At 36.0% G+C, this 27,956-nt stretch overlaps 1 protein-coding gene across 8 annotated transcripts; it reads left to right on the forward strand.

Annotated features, from left to right (window-relative positions):
- The first annotated feature begins 247 nt into the window (after positions 1 to 247).
- Positions 248 to 27,956, forward strand: LOC144962170 (uncharacterized). 8 transcript variants are annotated; one of them, XR_013643384.1, is made up of 7 exons: positions 248 to 331; positions 7,036 to 7,133; positions 11,234 to 11,322; positions 12,289 to 12,347; positions 14,905 to 14,998; positions 21,216 to 22,329; positions 26,568 to 27,956. XR_013643384.1 is itself a non-coding variant. In XM_078895106.1 (6 exons), the coding sequence occupies exon 5, from the start codon at positions 21,236 to 21,238 to the stop codon at positions 22,322 to 22,324; it is 1,089 nt and encodes a 362-aa protein (XP_078751232.1). In that variant the 5' UTR covers positions 248 to 331; positions 11,234 to 11,322; positions 12,289 to 12,347; positions 14,905 to 14,998; positions 21,216 to 21,235; the 3' UTR covers positions 22,325 to 22,329; positions 26,568 to 27,956. The 8 variants fall into 8 exon arrangements, 5 of the variants coding, with proteins under 5 accessions (XP_078751232.1, XP_078751237.1, XP_078751238.1 ...); XM_078895106.1 differs by lacking the exon at positions 7,036 to 7,133; XR_013643383.1 differs by lacking the exon at positions 248 to 331 and having other exon boundaries at positions 4,954 to 7,133.

Consider the following 27,956-nt stretch of genomic DNA (forward strand, 5'->3'; position numbering starts at 1 on the left):
TCATTATTATATTATTATTATTATTATTATTATTTTATTATTCATTATTATTATTATTATTTTATATTATTATTATTATTATTATTATTATTTTATATTATTATTATTATTATTATTATTATTATTATTATTATTGTTATTTAAGATCATCTATATATTACCATCATAAGTGAACTGGAAATACTATATAATAAGCGGATCATTGATTTGTAACGAGTGTGTTTTTTACTCATCCACATACCAGCCGAAAGCCACACAGAGACCTAAGCGAGGTTTCAAATTCCACGAGAAAGGAAAGTTTGAACTGCAGGTCTCCAGACTTCGAGCAAAGGTAATCAGTCATTTTTAAGAATTGTTTTTTCTCACTCCTTTGGCTTGAGATTTTTGTGGGTTTTTTTTTTTTTTTTGTTATTTGTTGTTTTTTTTAAATGCAGTTTTTGATGCTTACTATTTGTAAGCAAAATAAAAGCAATGTCATAGAGGCCAGCCGTCTTGAAAGAATCGGGAATGTCCCAAATTGGCAATCTGTGAGAAGAGAAAAACATGCTCAAAGTACTTTACAAGGGGTCCCTGGACAACAACAACACTTAACATGTAGGACATGACGCCTATTAGGTGATATTACAATTTTTTCGGACAGATACAATGCTGTTAACGACCAGGTGCGCATATTATACCTGAGTACGGTGAGAGAATGTATGTAAAGAGTCATTTCCAGGGACTATGCACCAATCAAGGCTCGAACCTAGGACCTTCCGATCCGAAATCGAGTGTCATAGCACTACATAGCTGCCAACCGTTCCTTAAAAAACTGATTTGTTCCGCATTTGGCTTCCTGAGTCCGTAAGTCCGTATTTGTTGTAATTTTGGCTAATTTGTGGTAAACAAGGGCTAATGAATTACTATTATTATTACTACTACTACTATACTATTATTGTTATTATTATTATTATTATTATTATTATCATTATTATTATTATAAGTGTACAGCGAGAGGTGATGAGCAGGGTATAAACCAACACAGCATAATATTCTTCATTCCCATGTAGCTCTATAATTTGAATTATACTTGTCTATCATAAATGATTTTCAACGATTAAAAAAAATCTAGTTGAGTATATGACACCAGTTTTCACTAAAACCTTTCATAATGTATTGGAGATTTGCTTAAAATATGCATGTTGGCCTCGAACATACTTTTAATGTTCTCAGATAGTATTGATACTTTCACTTTTTGTTACAAATATTGTGTTAATTAATAATACACTTAAATCAACATCTTTGATTGAAAGGTATTCAATCAGAAAATCAATTGCTTATATAGATTAAACATTACAATGATTATTTCCCTTTATTAATTTATGGAATATAATTTCAATCCTTAAAAAAAATAATGTTCATCTGATTCTAATTTTTTTTTTTTCAAGCAAGCTTCTATAACAGTTTAGGTTCAATGGAAATACTCCATTTTTAGGTCTTTTTATCTTGCCAAAGTAAAGAGGTAGGAATTCTCCAATTTTTAGAGGTTCAATTTACTACAACTACTATTACATACTACTTAAAGACCATTATGTTGCATGAAAGAAAATATATGCAATCGCCTACTTTTTAGCTAATCTCCCTTATTTTTATCTTAAAACCCCCTCTCAAGTGATGTACCAGGTTGGCAGTTATGCATTTCTAACATCCTAAGTTAATTCATTTATTTTACAATTGTGCTTGTGTATTAGTCCTTATCAAAGTTAAGGCAGTTGGATTCTTTCTTTATTTTGTCTGTTCTTAAATTTTGATCTCATTGTGGAAAGTGTCATTTCATAACGATTCAAATGAGCTGGAACCTAACCCGATAATTTAGCAACATTTGGACTAGCCTGTGTTATCTTAAATGTGTTAGTGTTAGTAGTAGTAGTCATTAAAAAGGCTGACTTTTATATGTTACAATTCGATATGGAAGAGGGAGGGGCACGTTGTCCCCTCATCACGGGCCAAATGGGCAGTCCTTATTTTATTTTTGAAAAGTTGGCAGCTATGCCACTAGACCACATAGCCGCACAATAACAATAAATAAATATAAAAATTGGACTATTTGTGTGTATGGAACGACTATTCAAATGATTGGAAGAAACCATTCATTAGCAATGACTATCCCGCACACTGCAGTTTATTTCTTCATAAAATCGGATCACTTAGTTATACTGCTGGAACCCAGCAAGTGACTGACAACAGCAGCTGCATGCTGTAAAATTGGCTACCTGGACGGGGATTCCCCTTTTTTTGGGTTAAGCCGCAAAGTATTGCATTTTCGTGATGTAATATAACACCGTATCTAGATGACCACTTACATTACAATGATATTAACTTACTGAACAGACAGTAATACTTTCACTTGTTAGACCTGTAAATTCTCAGTCAATTAACTGAAATCAGTCAATTTGTCAAATTCAAATATTTAAAAAAGGAAAGAAAGAAATAAAAAAAGAAAGAATTCACAAATCGTAGTCGAATGACCGTAAAATAATTAGGAGTGTTCCACAGCGCTACGCATAGCTCATGGGGACCGTTTATATTAACGATGTATATATTGCCAAGACAAAGCGACGCTTTTTATAAAAGGCGTGTCTGAACACTTCCCTGGGTATTTTCACACATCCTTCGTTAAATTATTTTTTCACTTTCCAATCCGAAGTGATCCCAACTGTAGCCAATTTTAACTGAGCCACCGAGCGATAAATTTCACTGTTTCATCTAAGCCAAAATTGACCACATTTACCCTTCGAGTCTCAAAACTATGATAAAGTAAATTGCGAATGCCGCAAGTCCGTTATGTAGACATCTTGTAACACGCCTGACCGGCGAGTCTTGTTTTTGTTGGCTCTTTCATTTACGTGTTTTGAGTGATTTTTATCTGACATTTCGCCTGGATTTTAATACCATCTGATTTGTGATAGTCTTGTGGTTTTATTGATATACATTTTAACGATTTCTAACAGAGGATTTTTCTAAAATTTTAAAATTTAAGTATGGATTTTCCAAAGTCGAACATAGTTTTAAACTGCTATTTGTTTACAGCCATATTGGAAACTTTATTCACTGTGCTATATTTTACAACTTTTAACAACTACCGTGTACATCGATCTATTTATAATACTAATTTTGTGAACAGACTCAGAGGGGGTAGACGAAAACAACGCCCTATAACCACCGTCATTGGTCATCGGCCAACCCCACGCCCGCTCCCCCTACGACCTCGATCCTCGCTTCAATTTATCAACACTCGTCCCCCATCCAATCTAATCACTTCAATGAGTAATCCTCACCGTTCCTTGTCAAATGTCAACACTGTCCGTGACAGTCAGTATGAAATTAACGACCACCATGACAACAACTCGCAGCAACAGCACCGTCTTGAGCAACAACAACAACAACAACAACAACAACAACAACAACAACAACAACAACAACAACAACAACAACCTGCACGTAGTGATCATACCAGTTTAAAAATTGGATTACTAAATGTTAGATCGTGTCGTAATAAAACTCAAGACATAATCGACATTATTGAAGATCATAAAATTAATATTTTTGTCATCTTGGAAACATGGCTTAATCATTCATATGATGATCCAATTATGAAAGCAATTACACCCGAAGGCTTTTGTATTAAATCATTTCCACGCATTGGGAGGAAAGGAGGTGGTATTGCAGTTATTTACAACTTGTCACTCTTGACAAGATATCATTTCACCATGATAATTTTAGAAGTTTTGAATACGCTGGATTTGCCATTCATGAAAATAATTTTAAAAAGTCGTTTCACTGTGTCTACCGCCCACCACCAAGCCAACAAAACAAAATATCAACAATTGATTTTTTATCTGAGTTCGGAGAATTTATGTCATTGCAATCCATTAACAAAAAGCATAATATTTTTATGGGTGATTTTAACATTGATTATTTCGGAAACAAAAATGAATCGAAAGTATTTCGGGAGATTATTGACACAAACAACAATATTCAACTTGTAAGCGGTCCTACAAACAACCATGGCCACACAATAGATCATGTCATTACAGACATTGAACATTCTCTCTCTTCATCTGTCTCAAATATTGATAAATTAATCTCTGACCATCATTTAATTGTGTTTTGCGTTTTATTTCCAATGAAGCACGAAGTAAAAAAGATGATAACATCTCGTAATTTGAAGAATATAAACATGAACATTTTTAAACAAGACCTTGACCATAACGTTAAAAATAAACATGATGCGAATGGTCTCCACGAGTCAATTGTTGGTACGGTGGACAAGCATGCTCCCTTAACAACTAGAGCAGTAAAAGTGAGACGTCAAGCACCCTGGTATAATACCGAAATAAAATTGAATGGATTAGCCAGGAGGCGGGCAGAAAGAAAATGGCTCAAGTCCAGAGATGCTGTCGATAAGAAGCGATACATCGCGGCTAGAAATGATGCAAAAGCCGTCAATTTCAGGGCCAAAAAGAAATTCTATGAAGAAAGCCTCAAAAACGTGGGACGTTCGAGACAATTCTTTGCCTTGACCAAGGAACTGCTGGGACAACAGACGCAACCAGCTCTCCCATCTTTAATCGATCGTGCAGATCTACCAACTCGCTTTGGTCAATATTTTAAAGAAAAAACGGATACCATCAGGAAGGAACTCTCGTCTGAATCGATCCCTACAACATTTGACAAGTTTCATGGTGATTCGTTAACACATTTTTCAAAGATTACTGAAGCTGACTTACGTGATTGCATTATGTCGTCTCCAACTAAAAGTTGTGATTTAGACCCTTAAATACTGCCATTTTAAAAAAATGCATTGATGTAATTTTAACACCATTTACATGTATTGTTAATAATTCGTTGCAGTCAGGTGCTGTACCAGACATTTACAAAGTTGCTCATGTCAAACCCCTTTTGAAAAAACCTGATCTCGATAAAGAGAACTTAAAAAACTATCGCCCTGTCTCTAATCTTCCTTTTCTCTCTAAGATCTTAGAAAAGCTTGTTTTGAAACAATTACTGTCTCATCTTAAAAATAATTGTCTTGAAGAAAAATTTCAGTCTGCTTATAGGCAACATCATTCGACGGAAACCGCACTTGTTAGGGTTGTTAATGATCTCCTCTCTGTTATAGACAATGGTTCATGTTCTTTGCTGAATTTGCTTGACCTATCGTCTGCTTTTGATACTATTGATCACAATCTTCTTTTCAAACGTCTTGAAATTACTTATGGCGTGTCTGGTGCAGCGCTTGATTGGTTTAGGTCATATTTGTTTAATCGTAAACAGATTATTACGGTGGATGAATATAGATCGGAGGAAATCTTTCTGATTGTGGGGTTCCCCAGGGTTCAGTACTTGGACCCGTTCTTTTTGTTTTGTACGTTGGCCCTCTGTCTAAAATCATCAGAAGTTTTGGTCTGTCTTACCATCAATACGCTGATGATACGCAATTGTACTGCTTTTCCAATATGAGAAATTTACAAGAAGGATCAGCCAATAGTAAAAATTGTATCCAAAGTGTTAAGAAATGGATGAATGAGAACAGATTGAAACTGAATGATGATAAGACGGAGGTGCTGTATGTGGGGAACAGGAAGTGGAAAAGTGAAACAGATTTGAAGTTGGGGGATGCCTCTATTCAAATTGTTGACAAAGTGAAAAACCTTGGCACATTCTTAGACTCTGGACTGTCGATGGAGCATCAGGTTAATAATTTGGTTAGATCTCTCTTTTTCCAACTAAAAAGATTGCTTCCATTAGACGGTTCATATCTGAGGATGTGACCAAGCACCTGGTTGTGTCCCTCGTACTATCGAAATTGGATTATTGTAATGCTCTGTTGTTTGGCGTTTCGCAATACAATCTGAAACGTCTTCAGATTGTCCAAAACAGCGCTGCCAGACTAGTATTTATGAAGCGTAGGTGCGACTCTGCCGGACCTCTACTTCATGACCTGCATTGGCTGCCTGTTGAGAAAAGAATTAAATTCAAAGCTTGTGTTTTAGTGTATCGTTGTCTTGAAGGTACTGCCCCTTCCTACCTTTCAGAACTAATTTGAAAGATATTCAAAACCCCGCCCCTTACGTTCGGCCAGTGATTCCACAAAACTAGTTGTCCCTCGAATTCGGAAAAATGCTGGAATGAGATCCTTTTCTCATTTCGGACCCTCTATTTGGAACGCCTTACCGCAGAGCATTCGTGAAAAAGAATCTTTGTCTATTTTTAAACGTTCGCTTAAAACATATTTGTTTCGATTTTAGTAGATGGTATGAGAAGCAAGATAGGTTTGGTTTGTGTTGTGTGTTGTGTTGTGTGTGTGTATGTGTGTGTGTGTGTGTGTGTGTGTGTGTGCTTGTGTGTGTGAATGAGTATGTTTCAGCCAAAGTAATTTGTAATTTAAGCGCTTAGAGTCTGGTGTCTCGGAGTTATAGCGCTATATAAGTTTTCAGCATTATTATTATTATTATTATCTTCAAATCGAAAGGTAGGATAGATTGCTACAAGCACATTTCGATTGCCTCACGTTGTAAACAAACTGGTTGACCGTTTCTTCACTAATTGAGTACCTGATCATAAGGAACAATGGTAAGTAGCCTAATTAATTCCCGTGCAAATCAGGACGTTTTCTGGCATTGTTTTGCTCAAGCCCAAGCGAGCTTGCTGTTTTGTGGCGATTTACCTTCATTTCGATTCTTTGAATTTTTCCGCTACGCCTGCCGAAGTTTCTTCTTGATAATTCACTTCTACTTAATAATTCAGTGTATTGGCCTGAAGTCATATTTATTTAAGTTTTTTTTTCTCTGTCATTTACTGATTGAAAATCAAGTTTGCTCATTGCTACATTATTCTAATGTTCTCACAATGGCTGAGCTGTTCGTGGATCGCAATTCAGACTTGTCGAGCATCGATAAAGATGTGAGTCCCGTGAGGAATAAATTCAATTGGTCATGGCTAGAAGTTAAAGATGATAATGGTGATTATTTTTCTATGTCAAAAAAATTCCAGAGGCAGGAATATGACTTTGATGAAGTCATCTTTACCTATATGAATGACATGCTTATTTAGCATTCCTTCTACATCAAATTATGGCAGTCATACTTCCAGTAAGTAATAACCCCCACTATTTTGATATATTGTATTTATCACTCTCCTCTCCAATGATGCCCTTATTTAAAAAAAAATAATTGAATCTTCAGTTTGTCGAAGAGTTTCAGTCAATTTTTATAGAGCTCATTTACATGTCTAACTTGTTATGTTGGTTCTTTTTTCGTTTTATTGTGATTATTCTGATAGGTTTTATAAGCAATTTAAAATCCCTACTATTTTAAAATATTTTTTTTGTTGTGCGGACAATAAAAAATTCGAATCTTTAAAATCAGACGTTGGATTTTAAAACTAATTAATGCTTTGTCCAGTCTTAATATTATTACACAAAGTAAAACATTCATTTTCTGATTCAACACATTTTAACTACGTTTTAATGGTCATAAATGTAAACGCCTGGACATCTGGTATGTTCTCTTCATTTGTATTCTGTATTGTATTGAAAAGATATGGAGATAAGAGGATTAAACAATTTAACACACTCCTAAAGAACATATAAATCAATATATTGTGTGTGTAGGTTTTACTTCACTATTACAAATAGAAACAAAACAACACCATCATTACACCAAACAACAACACCATCACAGTGGCGTAGTAGATAATACAAGCAATGAATATGGTAGAAAAAGGCATTCCCCGCTCTCTCTCTCTCTCTCTCTCTCTCTCTCTCTCTCTCTCTCTCTCTCTCTCTCTCTCTCTCTCTCTCTCTCTCTCTCTCTCTCTCTCTCTCTCAATACATCCTGCATATACACACATACAAACGTAAAAGACAGGCTAAGAGAAATGCATCACATCCACACTACACCTAATTCATACCACTGAAAACAACGATATAACATCAACAGTTAGTACAGATAGTATTCCACAAAGGCAAGTTTGACTGGGGAAAATAAGAAGAGGGGGAGTGGGGGGGGGGGGGGGAGTACTCAAACATAGCCAAGATAGAGAAAATAATAGTGACTCCTCCTAGGAATTAACAGATATTCAGACATTATTCTCAATATTCACAATGTACAAGTAGTGCAGCTGGTGAATAAAACCTTCCCACACCAATCAACAGAGACATGAATGAAACAAACCCATTCATTTCATATTTCTTAAATCAGTAACAGATGTGTCTTTAAGAACTATTATTATCGGGCTACTTGCAGAGAGAGTGTATATATATATATATATATATATATATATATATATATATATATATATATATATATATATATATATATATATATATATATATATATATATATATATACACGTTCCTGTACTACTACAATAAGTATGACTTCTTCACTCCTTTACCATATTCGTGGGAACTTTTAATGATAAAACTGTAGAATCAGTGTAGTAGAGTGTTCCATGGTCAGTGGGGAGTCCAGGAAATGATTACGACATTGTTTACATTGTGTAACTGGTCCAAATTCATCACCCATGATAGCCTAGACATCTCATAGACTGCTAGATATTCCCAGTGAAATTTGATACCCCACCCCTACACTTGTTACATATTTGTTGAACTGAATTAACATTTGTGCAACAGAAAGTATTATCAGAAGACCGTTAAAAATAGATTTTTACTCTTTGGAGTACAATATTTCTAAAACTACAAAGAGGAGAGATTTTGTCGCTCATAAGGTTATATATGCACATTTCTTCTATTTATATTTCAAATTTCATTCGATTATGATAAGTACTTTTCCCGTATTCTCACAAAACATCAACCCAATTTGCATTTCAATGAGTGAAAATAGGAGACGGCCATTTTGCTCCACCATCGCGCGACACGAAAATGACGTGAGCGAGGCAAGGCTGCCAGATGGCCAGACTTTAACCTGACCAAATTCGACTTCAAAAGTGGCTAAATAGAAAATCATATGGCTTTCAATATTAAGACTGGCCCACTTAAAATTAACTAAATTTTAACAAACAGAAAATTGAATAGACTAGGATAAATGTCACTGAGACAAACATAGATGAATAAAATGTAAAAAAAAGAAACAAAATTATATATTTGGCCACACACGTGGCCATCTGGCAACTTTGTTCGCGACGACGGATGACACAAATCCTCGCGCGCTTTTTTAAAATTAAGGTATTGTTTCATTGTTATGTCATAGGGATAGTAGATTAACAGATTCTCTCTCTTTCTCTCTCTCTCTCACTCTCTCTCTCTCTCTCTCTCTCTCTCTCTCTCTCTCTCTCTTTCTCTCTCTCAAATAAATACTAGAACTAACATAAGCCATGGTCTCACGGGACTGATTGATAATAATTCAGCAGGCATTTTTCGTGTCATTTGTATGGGTTGTAGACACAAAATTACACTTCGGAAAAGTTCCAAATGATCAATATTATGTATATTTTAAAACAAAATTATAGTTGACCCTAGCCATACAGCTCTAAAACTATACAAGTTAGAACTCTTCTGATGTCTTCATCATATTTTCTGATAATTTTGCCATAAAGTTGCCAAGTTTTAATATCTAATTCCACGTATTAAGCGAGTTACAGCCACAAACCAGAATAAAAAGCAGAAAAAGCGTCCCATATTTTCTGTATTTTTTTCTCTTTGCGGGTCATCCAAATAAATGACATCTTTGAAACTGCATAACTTTGTTATATATCAATGATTTTCAAAATTCAAAAAGATTTTTACTCAGTGGAGATAGGGCTTTGATTTAAGAGTAGTATTTCCTACAAAAATAGAAAACAAAAATTTTCATAGTCATTGCTACATTCATCAATATTAAAGCTCTCCAGGCATACATTTCCATGTTTTTCAAGCAATATATTCTCTTTTGTGGCATAGAGAAGAAGAAAAGAGATTAACGCATATCAATACTACCGTTAATCATTAAGCATGGAATTTAATGAGTTCACATGGAGACATGTCTTTGAGATCAATGACTGAGAATGGTTTTAGTCATTTAATAATAGTCTTCTGAGGTCAATGAACTTACCTCACTTGTCTCAACTGCATACTATGAGCTCAAATGGAAAAAAAAAAACCCTAATGAAATTATATTGACTTTTCGACGAATATCATCATAGACTCTTGTGCCCCTTCTGCTCAGTAGGTAGAGCACTCTCTTCACACTCAAAGGATCCTGGATTGATGCTCGTGAAGTCACAATTATTTTTTTTTCTGACCCCTCTGTCCACCCAGCAGTGATTGGGCAGCTGAGTCTGTTAGATCTAGCACAAGGTACTTTGCGTCCTATCCAAAGCGTATCAAGAAGTTGATACTATTGTCTTTTTAAACGCTTATATAAACCAGGATAAACTCCAGCCCAATAGGCCGTATGGCTCTGGAGGACTACTTTAGAGAGGTAGATCCCTCCATCCACTTCTCTTTTTCCAATGTTACCATTTCTAACTTACAATTTGATTTTATTTTAAAAAAATTTTTTTTTTTTAATGCTGTCCTTCCCCGTGTAATTCTTTTCTTTCTCATTTTATTTATTTATTTATTTGTTTTTAAATTTTTTTTTCCATTTTTTTTTCCGAAGGTAATCAATCTACTGGTATTATGCCATTTTGAATTGGATGAAAAATTTAGTTTTAGTGACTGTTTTAAAAACACGATTTTGATACAATTAACTCAAATGCTTCTATTGAATGGAATCGATGAAGTCCCCCCTTACACCGCAAAAAAAAACCCTCAAATTTTTTATTTATTGTTTGGGGGTTTTTTCCTCATTTTTTTGGCTTCTTTAGATTTCTGGGGCAGCGTGGCTCAGCGGTATGTCTTTGCTTCGTATCCGAAAGGTTTTGATTTCGATAACCCGCTGCACTGTTTGGCCTTGAGCAAGTCACCTCGCTCTAGCTCATTTTGCAATGCTGTACTGCAGCTGACGCCTGGGTTATTCCATTCTTCCAAGGGACCCTAAAGACAAGGGAATTCTATTTTATTTCATTTATTTTGGGCATTTGGTTTTACCAGGATATAAGCTATCAGATTGAAGGGATGGTTCATATAGAAGATTGTCGTTGTTTTCTATTGTTTCAAACTCTGTCTTTACTACCATTTTACATCCTCCCTCCTCTCCCTTCCTTTCTCTTTTTTTTTTTCTATACTTTTTTGCATATATTTTTCCAGTTAGAGCGACTGCAAGCAGAAATATCCCAGGTTGCCAAGAAGACAGGTATTGCATCAGCAGCAAAAATAGCAACCCAAAGAAAGAGTTTGTAAGTTTTTATATCATCATTATCATCATGATCATAGTTTATTTATTTTTACATCCTGCTTTATCATCCGTGCCCGAAAGAGCTGTCCAATTCCAATTTATGGTAATTTTCAATATGTAGAGATTTTTTTTTGAGGGGGAGGTGGGGGTGGTGGCTAAATTTGGCAAGACAAATTAGGACTTTAAAAAAAATTAGATTAAGCAATGCAGAGAGTTCCAGTAGCTCAATTTATGGAGCACATGACTCACAACGAGGAGTGTAGTATTGATCCTCGGCATTCAGCTGCTTTCTTGCTTGCCAACAGTATCAAATACTTACTTAATCCTCATCGCACCATCTAGGACTTCCATTTCTGCATGTCAGCTGCGTAGACGCAAATGTTGTTCCATGGTTAGGCCAGACTCTTTCATCTTTTTATCCAGGTCTCTTTGGTTTCTTCATAGAACAGTGTAAAATTGCTTAATTAGATAATCGGTTTTATTCAAAATGTACAGATAAGAGAAAATTGACAGAAATGAAATTGAGCAAAAAGTGACATCAACCGTTGAAATTCTCAGGTTTTCTTGTTGCTTTGATAAATGCAAGGGCTGAAAAATGATGTATTGTGGACAACAATAAATCAGTGTTACTAAAAATCCAATTTGCCAAATATGTAATAAGATTTATTCATTCATTTATATTTTTTAAAAATTATTAATTATTTATATTTATTCATTTATTTGAACTGAGAATTGAAGCTGTCCGTATTGTAATAAAAAGTCCTTCAACTGTTTTGTTTAGTTTGTTGTGTTTTGGGGGTTTTGTTGGGTTTTTTTATTTGGGGGGGGGGGTGTTACTATTCATTGACATTGAAAGATATGGAATTCATTTATTTATTCACTCATTTGAACTAAGAATTGAAACTCCAAACTTGAAATGAAAAGTCTGTCAACTGTTTATTATTTTCTTTCGCATTCATTACCACAGAAAGAGGGAGAAGTGCCGGATATAGAGTGGTGGGATACGTATATTGTCAGAAAAGATTCGTAAGTACTGCAATAATTAATTTGATTGTTTAACATTCATAATATTCTGACACTTTTTACCACTTGAGTACTGATTAAAAATTTCGAAGTACATTGGAGTGGGGACTTAAAATAGTGCAAAGTCTTGATAACACATATCGGTTTATAAATTTTATTTCGCTTCTTAGCTATCAATCAAAATGCTTTATCCCTTCCCTTGCCAACCATGGGAAAATCATCACATTCATTACGATGCAACAAAGTGTTTTCTCATTCAGACTTCTTTTGGTCACAGAATTGAAGGAATTTTTTATCTCAGTTTTAAAAAACTCCTCGTTTTGCTGAACAAAATTATGCCTTTGCATTTGAGTGAAAATATTCAATTGTTGTGTTGTATGTTTGTTAAGTTTTGGGGAAAATCCTGAAATTGGCCGGTGAGGAGAGAGTTAAAGCTACAAAAAAGAAAAAAAATAATTATCTTTTATATTGCACAATAATAATAATAATAATAATAATACATGACATTTATAACGCGCATTTTCATCACTGGGTGATGCTCAATGCGCGAAACAATAATACAGTGACATTATTATACAAATGAAACATTATACATACTACATCAACATAATATTATCATTATACAACAATGTAATAAGTAAACATAATCCACATGCTATGTCAAATACGGAAATAATATAAAATAATGATATAATAACATAAACTAAATTAACATTCATATTGGGGTCAAATTACAAAGATGCATTAATCAAGATGTGTTTTAACAAAGAGATGGTGTTTTAACTTTGATTTAAATATTGATAAGGACTGCGCTTCTCTTATTCTTTTAGGAAGAGAGTTCCAGATGGAAGGTCCGACGCGGCTGAACGATCTGCCGCCGTAAAATTTATATTTATATTTATTTGTAACAATTAATTTTGTAGAATCTAGTGCAGAACGTAGACTCCTCGTTGGATTATAAGTTTCTAAAAATTCAGTAATATACAATGGTGCTTGATCAATATCCACTCAATGTGCTCAAAGTTCTTTACAAGGAGTCCCTGGCCAACAAGAATACTTAACATGAAGGAAGAGACATGACGCCTGTTAGACGATGTTACAATTTTTTTTCCGACAGAGACAATACTGTTAATGGTCAGGTACTCTCTTTACACTTGAGTATGGTGAGTGAATGTGAGTAACGAACTTTTTTCAAGGATTCAACTATGCACCGAGCGAAGCTCGAACACAAGACCTTCCGATCCGAAAGCAAGTAAAATACCACAAGACCACATAGCCACACAACATATTTTGAAAGAGTAAAAGTTAAATTTTAAGATATTTTGAATAGACGAGTAAAGTATTGAAATTATGGGGTGTTTTGTATAAGTACAAGTGTTGTCAAGCCTTAAAACTTACCTAATTAAAAAAAGAAAATTAGTTTGACGTCAGAAAAGCCTAAGTGGCACTCTTCTTCTTGATTCTGAGAGAGGTGAGATATTCTCTTTTTTCTCCTTGTTTTATCTCTGTTATTTAGTCCTTCAGAGCCATTAGGCTCATGGAGCCGCAATTCATTCTATAGCATGAAACAGACAAAAGCAATTGCTTGCTACCCTTTGGATGAGATTCTAGTCTATCACAAAGCACTTTCCACCAGATCTAACAGACCCAGCTACCCAATCATCATTGCTGGGTGGACAGTGGGGGGGCGGGGGGGGGGGGGGGGGGGGGCAGAAAAAAAATCGACTGCACCTGGGATTGATCCAGATGTAGTCTCGTATTCTATTTTTAGATGTGCATGTGGGGCAGCATGGCTCAGCGGTGCCGTTTTTGCTTTGTATCCGAAAGCTACAGAGTTCGATTACCCGCCACTGCTCTGTGTGGCCTTGGGCAAGTGACCTTTGCAGTACTGCACTGCGGCTGACACCTGGGTTATTCCAGTTTTCCCTTGGAATAGGCCCTAGAGACAAATTTCCCTATTGGGATGAATAAAGGGAATTTTTTTATTTTAAAAAAAAATCTATGTGGTCTTGTGGTTTGACACAGGCCATCAAATTGAAAGGTCATGGGTTTGAGTCCTGCTCTGAGCGGCTCAAAGTTAAGTCCTTGGAAAAGAGTCTTTACTCACTCTCTCACCGTACTCAGGTGTAAAATGAGTACCTGGCTGTTATAATAGTGTTAAGTGTTGCTGTGACTAGGGGCCCCTTTTTTAAGCACTTTGAGAATGTTTAGTGGATATTGCGCTAGGTGTTATAAAGCTCAAGTTGTAATTTTGATTTTGCAATTGGTAGAAAAATGAATTTACCTTGAAACACTCCTAATTGTGTATTTTGTGTTTTATCCAAAGAAATTTAATTTGGTTTGTACACAGTATGAATTTGTTTTGGGTTGTTGTTTTTGAGTGATGGATAGTGTCGAGTGCAGAGCATCCCTCTCGCAGCCAGGTGAGTAGCCATAATAGTCGGGTCGTGGGTTCGAATCCTCATTGTCGCAAAGTTTTTATTCTTTATTGTCTTCTGGACTTACTAGTCACTTTATTTTTTGTACATTTTTAAATTTTTTATTTGGTGACTCTTTTCAGATATGATGCATTACCAGACGAGGACATATCGCAAGAGATATCTTGGATGGGGTGACCAATCTAGTCGAGCATCCCACACAGATGAAACCGCCTGGTAGGTCTCTAACTCTCTCTCTCTCTCTCTCTCTCTCTCTCTCTCTCTCTCTCTCTCTCTCACACACACACACATGTACACACAAAAACAAACACATACTTTCCTTCCCTTTCAAGCTTACCGATTTGTATGAAATTGCACATTTCTTTTGTCCCAATTAAGCAAAATACAGACCTGCCTATTATTAAGAAAATTCGTCGAATCACAACATTTTGGCTCCATTTTCAGAACTTGGTTTAAGACTTGTTGAAAATAAAGTTGATGTCGGACTACATAATTGTCAGGATTTTGAAGTGTTATTTTAATCCTTATGAGACTAAATTGTTCACTTTTAAAAGTAACTATATCGACTATGTTATTTGTTTCTCCTAAAAATTACAGATTTTTAAGTTTTCCTGGTTTCCTGTTGTCGTAAACGGATTGAAAGTTGATTATGAAATTGTTTTAGCCATTGTAAAATCAATAAAGTGAAAAATCTGTGTTCTTGGCCTCCTGGTTTCCATTTTAATAAAATATAGTGTCGTAAATCTAACGGATTGAAAGTTGATTATGAAATTGTATATGGTCATTATAAAATCAATCTAAATCACAAAATTCTCGTTGCTTTGCATCAGACGGATAGAAACGTTAATTCCATTGGTTACGGCTGACTAGGCATACCTTCACCGAAGAAGACCGGTCACCCATGATTCCTCACTCTTTACGGGTACACCCAATGATCAACAACGACTTTCATTCCATCGGATTAATTATCCATTTTCATCGAGTTTTTCCGAACAATTTACTGGATTATATCATTATTAAATTAACTGTGACTGTGTTATTGTGGAGAATTTAGAATTATTTGTGTTGTATTGGACTATTCATCCCTCTTTACCGGTGTTTGCTTGTTTTAGCTAGACTAGGCTGAGCTCGTTATACACAATGGCAGACGCCGTGAAATCACTCCTGTCTCTTAGTGAGAGATCGGAGAAAAATGTTGCAGAAATAAACCATGATGACTTTACAAAGAAAGGTCCTAAATCGTGTTCTAAAGGGAAAAGAAAAGTTGAGTCAAAAAATGAAGCGTTGAACACTAATGGTGTTACAACATTGCAGTCTACAGGACAATCATCGGCTATGACTTCTCTCTCATGCACTAATAGTCTTCAAAAGTCGTGACGTCATCCCGCGCAGCAACGCATAGTAACGAACTGGCTGGCTCTAAACAGTCGAGAAAATGGCTGACACTAACTTTATTTCCATCACCGCCCTTATGAAATACTTCTCCAATGAGCATAAAAGTGTCTCGCGAGGTGAAAATCATCATCAGTCAGGTCATGTTTTGACTTTCACTTACTCAGATGGCTTGATGTTCGGCAAAGTTCATGCCAGCATGAAGAATAAAGAGAATTCTGTGAAGGTAAGTCATTTCGTCTTCTCACTCTCAAAATCTCACATCCCCATAAAACTACTGTTGGACAATAATCAGTTTACTTTGAGTTTAGGCAGATTTAGTATGTCCAATGGAAAGATTTTACTGTTTACGTTCGATTTTAGTTAGGGAGAGAGAGAGGGAGTCATTGAATTATTGTGTTTTTATCTTATGGACCACGGACTTGGAGTCTTTGAGGTCTTAGTCTTGCTTCGCTAATTTTCGTTGCTATTGACTATAGTCTACTACATACTATTTAGTATCGTATTGTAACCTTTATTATAATACTCATATGAGCATCACAATCACCAATCACGCTAGACATTTTATTTATCATACTTCATGTGGTAGGCATAGGGGCAGCGTGGATCAGCGGTACGGTTTTTGCTTCGTACCCGAAAGGTACCGAGTTCGTTCACTCGCCGCTGCGCTGTGTGGCCTTGAGCAAGTCACCTCGCCCTAGCTCAATTTGCGGCGCTGCACCGCGGTTAGTCCAGTCTGCCCTGGGAATAGACCTAGAGATAAATTTCCTCTCTGGGATGAATAAAGGATTTATTTAGACCAGTGTTAGTCACGGTAAACTAAACTTCCTATTGGCTTAAGGGGTAATGTAAATGTTGCTGCTTGAAACTCGAAGAAATCAATAACATTGTGAAATTGAATGTGAACTTCAATTTGATATACGAAAACAGATAAAATGGACATTTCGGGTTTCCCCTTTATCAACAAAGCAAGATGAATGAAAGAACCGCTTAATTTTTTTAAATTGAGCTTTTATATAGTGTAATATCCACTAAATGTGCTCAAAGTGCTTTACAAGGGGTCCCTGGCCAACAGCAACATTTAACATGGAAGACGGGACATGATGCCTGTTAGGCGATATTGCAATTTTTTCGGACAGAGACAACGCTGTTAACGGCCAGGTACTCATTTGACACCTGAGTATGGTGAGAGATTGTGAGTGAAGAGCCTTCTCCAAGGACTCAACTATGCGCCGAGCGAGGCCCAAACCCAGGACCTTCTGATCTGAAAGCGAGTGTCATACCACAAGACCACAAAAGACGTTTTATTTGTTTGTTTTTTGCCTATTGAGCATGGTCGCAGCTCTAAATTTGAATCTTTTATTCTTTTACTTCCACAGATCTATCTTGATGATGCTGTGGGTTGATTCAGTCCAAAACTAATTTGTCATGTTTTATTTAACAATGTTAATGACATTGAACATACATTGATACAACAATGCCATAATTTGTCATGTTTATCATGTAAAATCATGTATGGGTGACCTACAAAACCATTATTTTGAATGGTGATTTGATGATGATGAACAAAATATGTGTGTTGTACAAAATAAATGTCAAAGCTAACAAAATGCAGTCTCCTTAATAAGAGGAGACTGGAGATTGACAAGTGCTGCAACTAATTGAAAAATAATATCAGATGTTTCTCTTAACATGGTTGGAATATATGAGAGGCTGTTAACATTTTTCAGTCTTTCATTAGCCCTCTTAACATGAATTCTACATGAAGCAATTTCTTTGGTTAATAAAATCTCATTTTCAGTAAATTTATTATGTAAAAAGGGAGGGATATTTACAGTTACTCCTTGAGGTAAAATATCTTGAATCAGGAAACCTTTATCTGCTAAAATTAAACCTCCAGGGCTTAAAATTAAAAGTTTTAGTAATCCACAATTTTGTACAATGACCTTATCCGAGACAGACCCTGGATAAAGTTTAGAAATGAAATTTATCACACCATTTGGACTCACACCAACAAGAGCTTTAACAGAATTCATGGACCTATAAGAAGAATAAGTTAACCGTTGTTTATCCATTTCTTTAGGAATAGCAATTTGGTCATCTGTACCATCAATGATCATTCTGCAATTTGGAAATCTTAAAAATGATGATGGAGCTGATAGTTTATTTTTATGTCTAGAAGGGCATGTAACCTTCATAACATTTTCAAAGAGAAGCTTATGACTTATGTAAAACATGAATAAAAGTTTGTATAATATTTGTTATAGTACTTTCACTAACGCTAAACAATTGTGAAATATGAAGGTTAGTGTAGTTCTAAGTTTCATAAGTGTAATAAAAATTTGGTCTTTTAATGCAACTGACTCTTCCTGAACTTCCCATCCACTATAATAAATAATTTTACCTCTAAAGCACTCAACATATTGAACAATAATATTAAATATTTTAAAACAATGTACATCTGTCTCCATTCGAAGAACTTTTTTTTCTGTAAGGCTTGAAACAGTGTAAGTGCGTTGAATCTAACTAAGTTGTTTTTGTTTTTTTTAAGCAAGCGATTTCCTTATTTTTGTCTGTAATTTCTTGTCTTGAATCAAATTTGTTGTGCTATTTAAAATATCCTCACTTGTTCTACAATCTGTTTTTTTAAAGATGGAATCCTGTGATGATGGTGGCGAGAGTTGAGATGATGATGAGGGAGAAGATAATGAGGATGATGATGAGAGGAAAATAATGATGAGGAATCTGTTTTTTTTAAAGGTGGGACTTTGTGATGATGATGATGATGATGATGATGATGATGATGATGATGATGAGAGATGATGATGATGATGGTCTTCTTGATGTTGGTGCCAATTGAGATGGGGTGGGAGAAAGTGTCACTTTTCTTTTCTTTCTGTCTGGCTCTGATGGAAACAATTTATTTTTATTTCTGTCAAACAATTCAGGGAGGTTGGCTTTGTCACCATCTCTGAAGTGACAAGAACACACTCTTGATGATGATATTGGATCTTTTGTCCTTTCTCCTGAAAAGAAAAGATTAAAAAAAAAACAATAATTCTGTTGGGCATATTGGGTATCCTATTTAATTTGATAAGTACTTTGTTTTAGACTATCTTGTTTGACACCAGCTCAATGCATGATAAATCAAAGGTGTGCAAGAGACTAGGTTACTGGTGGCTCTCTCGCCTGTCTTTTATGAAATCGCACATTCAGCAAAATGTCGCACTTCCTCATTACTTCTTTTGATGATTTTGACTAGGTATATAAAAATATGAATTCTTAAATTTACACAGTTAAAGTTGATCTTGGGGTTGAGTGGGGCAAGACTGGCGTTTTCTCTTTATTTCAGTCAGTACTGTACTGGCCAGTGCGGTAATGGGAAATTTGGAGTGTCAACAATCGGGCATTGGTAAAGGAGAGAGGTCCCTGCCGCCATCTTGCTTTGTTCACACAGAGTTGCCACCTCGGCTGTCGGGGAGGGGAGGCATGGCAGAGAATCAGAGAAACTTTCCAAAAAAGAGGAAAGTGTGTGTGTGTGTGTGAGAGAGAGAGAGAGAGAGAGAGAGAGAGAGAGAGAGAGAGAGAAGAGAGAGAGAGAGAGAGAGAGAGAGAGAGATATATCTGCGTGAGGGAGGGGGGGGGGGAGAGGTTCCGTTATTTTATTTATTTATTTTCATTTTGCCATTAAGGTATTGAGTTTAAAGTAAGATTTTAACAAATATTTTCTTCTCTTTCTTCTCTTTTTCTCCTTTAAAAAAATTATCACTTATCAGTAGAACGAACTCTCATTCAGTTTATCTATCAGTATCAGCCTTAACATCAAAACGTGTAGATTGAGATATCATTTTTGCTTCAACTTCAATAAAAACCTGGTTTGGAATGTATTTTTATTTATAATTTCGTGCAATCGTACACTTTAATCATAAAATATAGGCCTACGTAAGCTAGAACTAGACCTAGATCTGGACTACGAACTCTATCAAATGTTTGACGAGGCGTGCGTGCTTACCTGACTAAAGTGATCCACTTTTTCCTCAATTTTTTGTCTGCCTCTCCATTTGGAAATCTGTAAAACTTGCAGGAATGACTCTCTGACTGGTGCAGACAATCTGGTGCAAAACACTGGACCGTATTTAAGATAAAAATTGTTTTATGAGCGATTTTCCAATTATTCCTTTCCCGGACCGAGCACGGATTTTTTTGTTTAGAGCCAGCCGATTCGTTGCTAGGCGGACGTGACGTCAGACTGTGGAATCCTATTGTGCTAAGATGAGTCGTACTAGTTCCCTCGCTAATCGCGAAGAGGAAAGAGAGGCGAATACGAGCCACACTAATACTCTCGCTAATTGCGAAGAGTCGAAAGGGAAAAAATCCGAAAACAGTGAATTATAATACATCACTGATTGGTGGAAGGCATCACATGAGATGCGCACAAGTCAGTTCTGAACATCGTTTTCAAGTCAACTGGCCGTTGTTTACTTCTATTCGAAAGTTTCTATTCTGTTATAAAGGTAAGGAGGAGTTACATATGGATAATAACAGATGATTAAATATTGAATAAGCTCTTCTTTGTAATGGTAACATTGGTTATCCTGTTTTTTCTCTCATTTATTAGACTGGCAGAACTAATCACACTGGTGTCATCGACACGCATTGTTTTGATTTATTTAATTCATTGTCACCATTTGTGCTGTTGCACTAGTCCCTTGGTTGGATTTTAACAGTGCAACTTGTTTATAGCACAAGTGTCCTTAGTTTGGCACATGAATGGTGATGTGTCCTTAGCTTGGCACAAAAAATTTACCATGTTATGGTTTGCATTAAAAGTGGCTGTGTTCCGTCTGAATTAGGTCCACTATGGACCATAAAAGTGGGGTGGAAAAAACAAAACTAAACTGGGTCAGCATGAAAAATGAATGTCAAGGTTTCTTTCTGTTTTCACCCAATAAAATATATAAAACATTATATCGTTTTATTATCAAACTTGGTGCATGATAAGATTCATGATGTATGTTATTATCTCTCTCATTTTGTCCAGAAATAATTATCATTTGAAAAATGGAAAAAGATAAGGTCACCAGTGACCCATTCGCCACAAACGACTTAGTGACGCAACCAAGTGACAGTGACGACCGCTCGCCGCGTGACGTAGCGGCGATGCTGAGCGAGTTGAACAAACAGTGGGAAGCATGGTTTGACCCGCTTACGGAGCTTGTGATGAAGCGTAAGAATGTGGATGGAGAGAAGACGAAGGATAAAAGAATAAAACTGGGTCACGACAACAAATACTGGAGTGATGACAGTGATAGTGATGACGTTGATAACGGTGGCGAAGTCGAATCAAACTTGGAAGAAGAAGAGGATTTGTTGTGTAGTAATCGAGAAATGACTAGGAGGAGGAGTGAGGAGAACAATGATGAGAGTGATAGTTTTTTGAGGAGTTTGGAGGATGAATTCAATGAGGAAGAAAAAGTTGGAGGGAAGGTGAGGAGCGACCTTGCAAAGGTGGTGAAAGGCCGGTTTTCAACCAAACTCAATCCCAAAATGTTGAAAAAGAGATTGGAAGCTCATCTTAGACCAGAAAATTGTGACAATTTGGTGGTGCCAACAGTTAATAAAGAAATTTGGAGACACTTACCTAATAAGGCAATTAAAGGAGATCTCAGTTTAGTAAAGATACAAAGGAGTGTAGTCAAGGCGGCAACAGCAATAACAACAACAACAAACTTGCTGCTGAACGAGAATGGTGCTGAGTCACTAAAAAGAGACTGCACGGATGCATTGGCTCTACTGGGACATGCAACCAGGGAGTTGTCTGCTAAAAGGAGAAATTATCTAAAGCCCTTTATCAATAAATCGCTGCATAGATTGTGCGGGGATGACAATTTGCCAGTGGAGCCTTTATTGTTTGGAGACAATTTGCCTAACAAAATCAAAGAAATGAAAGAACTGGACAAATTGAACATCACCTTCAACCCAGACAAATTTAAAGACAATACAAGTACAAGATTTGCTAGTGCGACGAAACCTTTTTTAGGGCAAAGCAAGGGGGGTGCCTTCCCCCGTCCAAAGTGGCAACCAAAACCCAAGTTTGTACAGAACAAGAAAGGCCACCCACAGAAATGGAAGAACAATTACAAACAATAAGTTTGGTGAGTGACTGGATAGAAATTTTACCTGAAGTTCTATCATATTTGAAATCAAAAATTAATAATTTTAAAGGAGGACAACTATCTTTATTTGTAAAATATTGGGAAAAGTTAACATTCAACAAATCAATTTTACAATATGTTAAAGGAGTGTTGGTGGAGTTTGATTGTAGACTTCTAGATTTGCATAGTTATTCTAGACCATATGCCTCCATAAAATGGAATAAAGAAGAATGTAGCATTATAGATTTGGAAGTTAAAAAGCTATTAGAAAAAGAAATAATTTCTAAATGCGATCATGCAGTTGGTCAGGGATGCCACTTTTCCGGTTTTAGCCGGAAATCCGTTTTTTTTTTACCACCAGCCGGTTTTAATCCGGAACCTCCGGTTTTTGTCCGTCGTCACTTCAAAAAAACAATTTTTTTTTTAAAGACGAAGAAAAAAATCGCGATCAAGATTTGAGCCGGAACTTTTTTGCCGGGTGAATAATTTGGGCTGTCACCGCCAGTCGAATATTTGGGCACCTAAATGGTAGTTTATCTCCGCCCATCCCCATCACAATTCCTCCTTTAAAAATTTTTTTTTAAAATAAATAAACAGTGATTTTGAGAATTTCTCAGAAATTTTCCGCTGAATTTGCCGTGTCAAACATTTCCCTCAAAACCACAAAATCACCACTATGTCTTATGTCATATTTTGACACCTGTGCAATAGTCTCGTGAAATTTAGTGACGGTCCCGTTTTTATGACGTCGGGCCAGACTGAATGGCACCAGATGTCACAATTGACACAGACGACCAGTGGTGTTCTTTGATTAGCTAGTTGATGGTTGAAGGGGAAGGGGAGGGACACATCTCTCTCTCTCTTCTCTCTCTCTCTCTCTCTCTCTCTCTCTCTCTCTCTCTCTCTCTCTCTCTCTCTTCTCTCTCTCTCTCTTTTCCTCTTTCCCTTTGCCTTTTTTTTTTCCATTTCTCTTTTCTTCTTTTTTTTTTTTTTTTTTGATATAAACTAAGATCAATTCATAAATTATTCTGGCAGAGAAGTCTCCCCCCCCCCCCTCTCTCTCTCTCTCTCTCTCTCTCTCTCTCTCTCTCTCTCTCTCTCTCTCTCTCTCTCTCTCTCTCTCTCTCTCTCTCTCTCTCTCTCTCTCTCTCTCTCTTTTCCTCTTTCCCTTTGCCTTTTTTTTTCCATTTCTCTTTTCTTCTTTTTTTTTTTTTTTTGGATATAGAACTAAGATCAATTCATAAATTATTCTGGCAGAGAAGTCTCCCCCCCCCCCCCCCCCCCCCCTCTCCCTCTCTCTCTCTCTCTCTCTCCTCTCTCTCTCTCTCTCCTCTCTCTCTCTCTCTCTCTCTCTCTCTCTCTCTCTCTCTCTTTATTTCTTTCTCAACCATCCATTAAATCATCTGGTTATTCAGAGATAATACAATAGCCTAGAATAAAGCAATGGTGATTGGCTTAGTTTATTCTTCTTTCTTTTTACCTTTTGACTATGGCTTTAAATTTGTGAGATTCTTGGGTTGTATTTATAAGCTGAATAACCACTAGGTTTCGGTAAAAAATAAAAGATATTGTAGCCTGCTTTATAAAGTAAAAATCAAAACAAAACAACGCTTTCTGGCCTTTTATTTGAATGACATTGTAGGCCTTTAACATGTGGAAAGGACAATTCATTAAATGTTTACATAAAGTAAATTTATGTTTAATGATAAGAATGGATTTATTGTAGTAATAGTAATATATTACATAATACCAATACAAAACTATGTTCCTGTTATTTTTACACTTTGCTTGCGTTTGACCGATAGACGGAGACATTATCTTCCTTTTTGACAAATTGCTATTATTATCACTGAATAAAAAACACTCACCAAAACCAGTACATCATCTCTACCACCACTACTATTACAACCACCACCACATCATCATCCTTACCATCACTACTACTACAAATAACACCACATCATCCCTACCACCAGTACTACTACAACTACCACCACATCATCATTCCTACCACAACTATTACAACCAACACCACACAATTATCTCTAAAAGACCACCACTACTACAACTACCACCACATCATCATCCCTACCACCACTACTACTACAACCACCATCACATCATCTTCTCTAAGACCACTACTTCTACTACTACTACTACAATCACCACCACATCATCAACCCTACTACCACTACTACAACCACCACCACACCATCATCCCTAGCACCACTACTACTACAAATAACACCACATCATCCCTACCACCACTACTACTACAACTACCACTACATCATCATTCCTATCACAGCTACTACAACCACCACCACACAATCATCCATACGACCAGTACTACTATAACCACTACCACATCATCCCTACTACAACCACCAAATGTAATTACACTTTCAACTTTTGAAATTCTCCGAGTCGTGTCAGAAATTGCTGCGAGACAAATTTTGGATCGCATCTCAGTGAATTTGAGTAAAGTTCAAATTTATAGGTTATGGTTGCATGGGTGGGTCATGATCTTCACAATGAAAAATTTTCTCCTTTTATGTGACCAGTCATTCTCACCCTGATAGCTATTGATATTGATTTGTCTATATTTTGTTTTCAGCACCTTATTTTATCAATTTGAAAACTGTTAACTCTCCTTTCTTTTGTGTGTTATTTGCTCTCAATTGAAATAATAAATACTGAAACAATATTCCAAATTTGACATTTTTCAAATCCCTACAAAGCCCTTGACGTTGATTTGTATCTCGTCCGTGCAAATTTTCAGGCTTTTTTAAATTTGCCTGGTGGCATCCCTGAGTCGGTGAAGTAATTTCTAGCATATTTACAAGAAAGAAAAATGATGGTTCTTTTAGAATGATTCTGAGTTTAAAGCCTTTAGATACTGTCGTTACATATAAGAAACTTAAAATGGAAACTTTAGAAGCTGCACTTAAGTTGATTACGAAGGATGCTTTCATGGCATCTGTTGATTTAAAAGACGCGTATTTTTCTGTCAGCATTCACGAGAGCTATAGGAAATACATGAGATTTATATGGAAAGGTCAGCTGTATGAATTTAACGCTTTACCTAATGGTTTGGCCATGGCTCCTAGGGTTTTTACCAGACTCTTAAAACCAATTTTTTCATCTTTGAGAAGGCAGGGGTTTTTATCTGCATACATTATTGATGATTCTTTGCTTGTAGCAGCGACAAAATCTGATTGTTTAAAGAACGTGTGTCTTACTCTATCTACCTTTTTAAAAGCAGGTTTTGTGGTTCATCCTGATAAGTCTATACTGGTTCCAAGCAAAAAATTCAATACCTTGGGGTGGTCATAGATTCTCAAAGTATGACAGTATGTCTCACAGAGGATAGAAAGAAGAGTTTGTTGGAAACCTGCGTGGGACTACTAAAGACGGATTATCCAGTTATAATAAGAGATATAGCAATTGCTGTAGGGAAAATGGTAGCTAGTTTTCCAGCAACAAAATATGGACCGTTGTATTATAGACAGTTAGAAACAGAAAAGGATAATGCGTTGAAACTAAATAAGGGTAATTTTGATGCGACCATGGGTTTGTCAAAGAAAGCAAAATTAGAACTGCATTGGTGGATCAAAAATGTTGAAACTATGTATAATGATATTACACAATCAAAACCAACAGCGATTCTATTCACAGATGCGAGTTGCATAGGCTGGGGCTGTAAAAATGGGAATATCAGTACAGGAGGTCATTGGTCCTTGGAGGACAAAAATAGACACATTAACTATTTGGAAATTAAAGCAATACTGGAATCACTTATATGTTTTAAATCTGAATTTAAAAATAAACATATTCGTATTATGTCAGATAGTACAACAGCTATAGCTTGTATTTATCACATGGGCACAAACCATTCTGTGGAAAATAATGAAATAACTTTTCAGGTATGGAAATGGTGCATGGATCACAATATATGGATCAGTGCAGCACACATTCCTGGGAAAAAGAATACTGTTGCGGATAGAGAGTCACGTATCACTAATTGGGATTCTGAATGGAAGTTAAATAAATCCCCATGATTTGAAAGTAGCTTTAAAACATTTGATTATTGAACCAGAAATTGACCTGTTTGCAAGTGAGGCTAATGCTCAATTTGAAAAATTTGTATCATATAAATGGAATGAAAACGCAATAGCAATTGACGCTTTCTCAATTTGTTGGAAATATAAAACGTTTTATGCTTTTCCCCCTTTCAGTGTCATTGCCAAGGTGTTGCAAAAAATTATTCAGGAAAAAGGGACAGGAATTATGGTGGTACCCGATTGGCCGACTCAATTCTGGTACCCACAAATCAACAATATTGCTTCCAAACCCCCAGTTCGTCTTCCTTGTCGAAGAGATCTTCTAATTCTACCATCGTCCCGGGAACCACCCATCCTCTAATTCTACGGAACAAATTAGACCTTCTTGTTTTCAAGGTTTCGGGCCTCATTTAATTTCCTCCGAGCTAGATCAGCAGTCAGTAGATCTCATTTTGAATTCGTGGAGGAAAAACACTATTAAATCGTACAGCATCTACATTAAGAAATGGATAGAATTTCTAAAAGTTAAACATAATCCTCCAGTCACAATTCATGTTTTTGCAAATTTTTTGAGTGGTTTGTTTCAACAAGGTTTTAGTTATAATACCATAAATATTGCCAGGAGTGCAGTTGCTGCTCATTTATCATCTTACGGATACATGGAATTTGGAACTCATAAAATTATAGTAAGACTGCTTAAAGGAGTCTGTAACAAAAGACCAGCATTACCAAAATACAATGAAACATGGAATGTCGATTTAGTTATTGATCATCTATCTGGATGGCCAGATGTTATTGATGTGTCTTTGAAACAATTGACTCTGAGACTTGTTATGCTTTTATGTCTTTTATCAGCTCAGAGAGGTGATGCTTTACATGAAATATCTGTTGATGATATAACATTATATGATGACAAATGTGTGATTGTCCATTCATCGTTATTAAAAACATCTTTACCAAAGAAGCATTCTAAACCAATTGAATTAAAAAGGTTTGAGAATGAGCGTCTATATGTGGTGGCACACCTTAGACATTATCTGAATGTAACAGAAAAATTAAGAATTTCTAAACAATTGTTGATTTCTTATGTGAAACCACATAAACCTATTGCACGCAGCACTTTGTCTAGATGGGTGAAATCAGTTCTCAAACTTTCAGGAATTGATACGACTATATTTACAGCTCACAGTACACGTGCAGCTGCCACTTCTGCTGCTTTCATTCGAGATGTCCCATTAATAAAAGTATTGGACACTGGAGGTTGGTCTAGTGAAAGTACATTTGCCAAGTTTTATGAGAAATTTGTTCAAAAACCCTCCAGGGATGACAATGTATTTTCTCAAGCTATTCTTGATAACAAACGTTAATTATGTTTGATAAAAATACAATATGAAAGCTGCAGTAAGCAACCCTTGTAATTATTATAAGTTGCATCATTTGTAATATAGTATTATTTGCAACAGTCATGATGTTCTTGACATGTTATAAAATCGCTTTTGTTTACTATTATTTGTTGGATTCTGATTATGTTTTTGGTTCTTCAATAATAAGTTTTATTGAAAA

The sequence above is a fragment of the Berghia stephanieae genome, unplaced genomic scaffold, assembly GCF_034508935.2.
Source record: "Berghia stephanieae isolate SIO BIC M18660-M18661 unplaced genomic scaffold, UCSD_Bste_1.3 scaffold66, whole genome shotgun sequence".
In the NCBI taxonomy this organism is placed as follows: Eukaryota; Metazoa; Mollusca; class Gastropoda; order Nudibranchia; family Aeolidiidae; genus Berghia; species Berghia stephanieae.

Coding starts and splice junctions, on each gene's coding strand:
- LOC144962170 (XM_078895106.1), top strand. CDS start 21,236: ATGGAAAAAGATAAGGTCACCAGTGACCCATTCGCCACAAACGACTTA.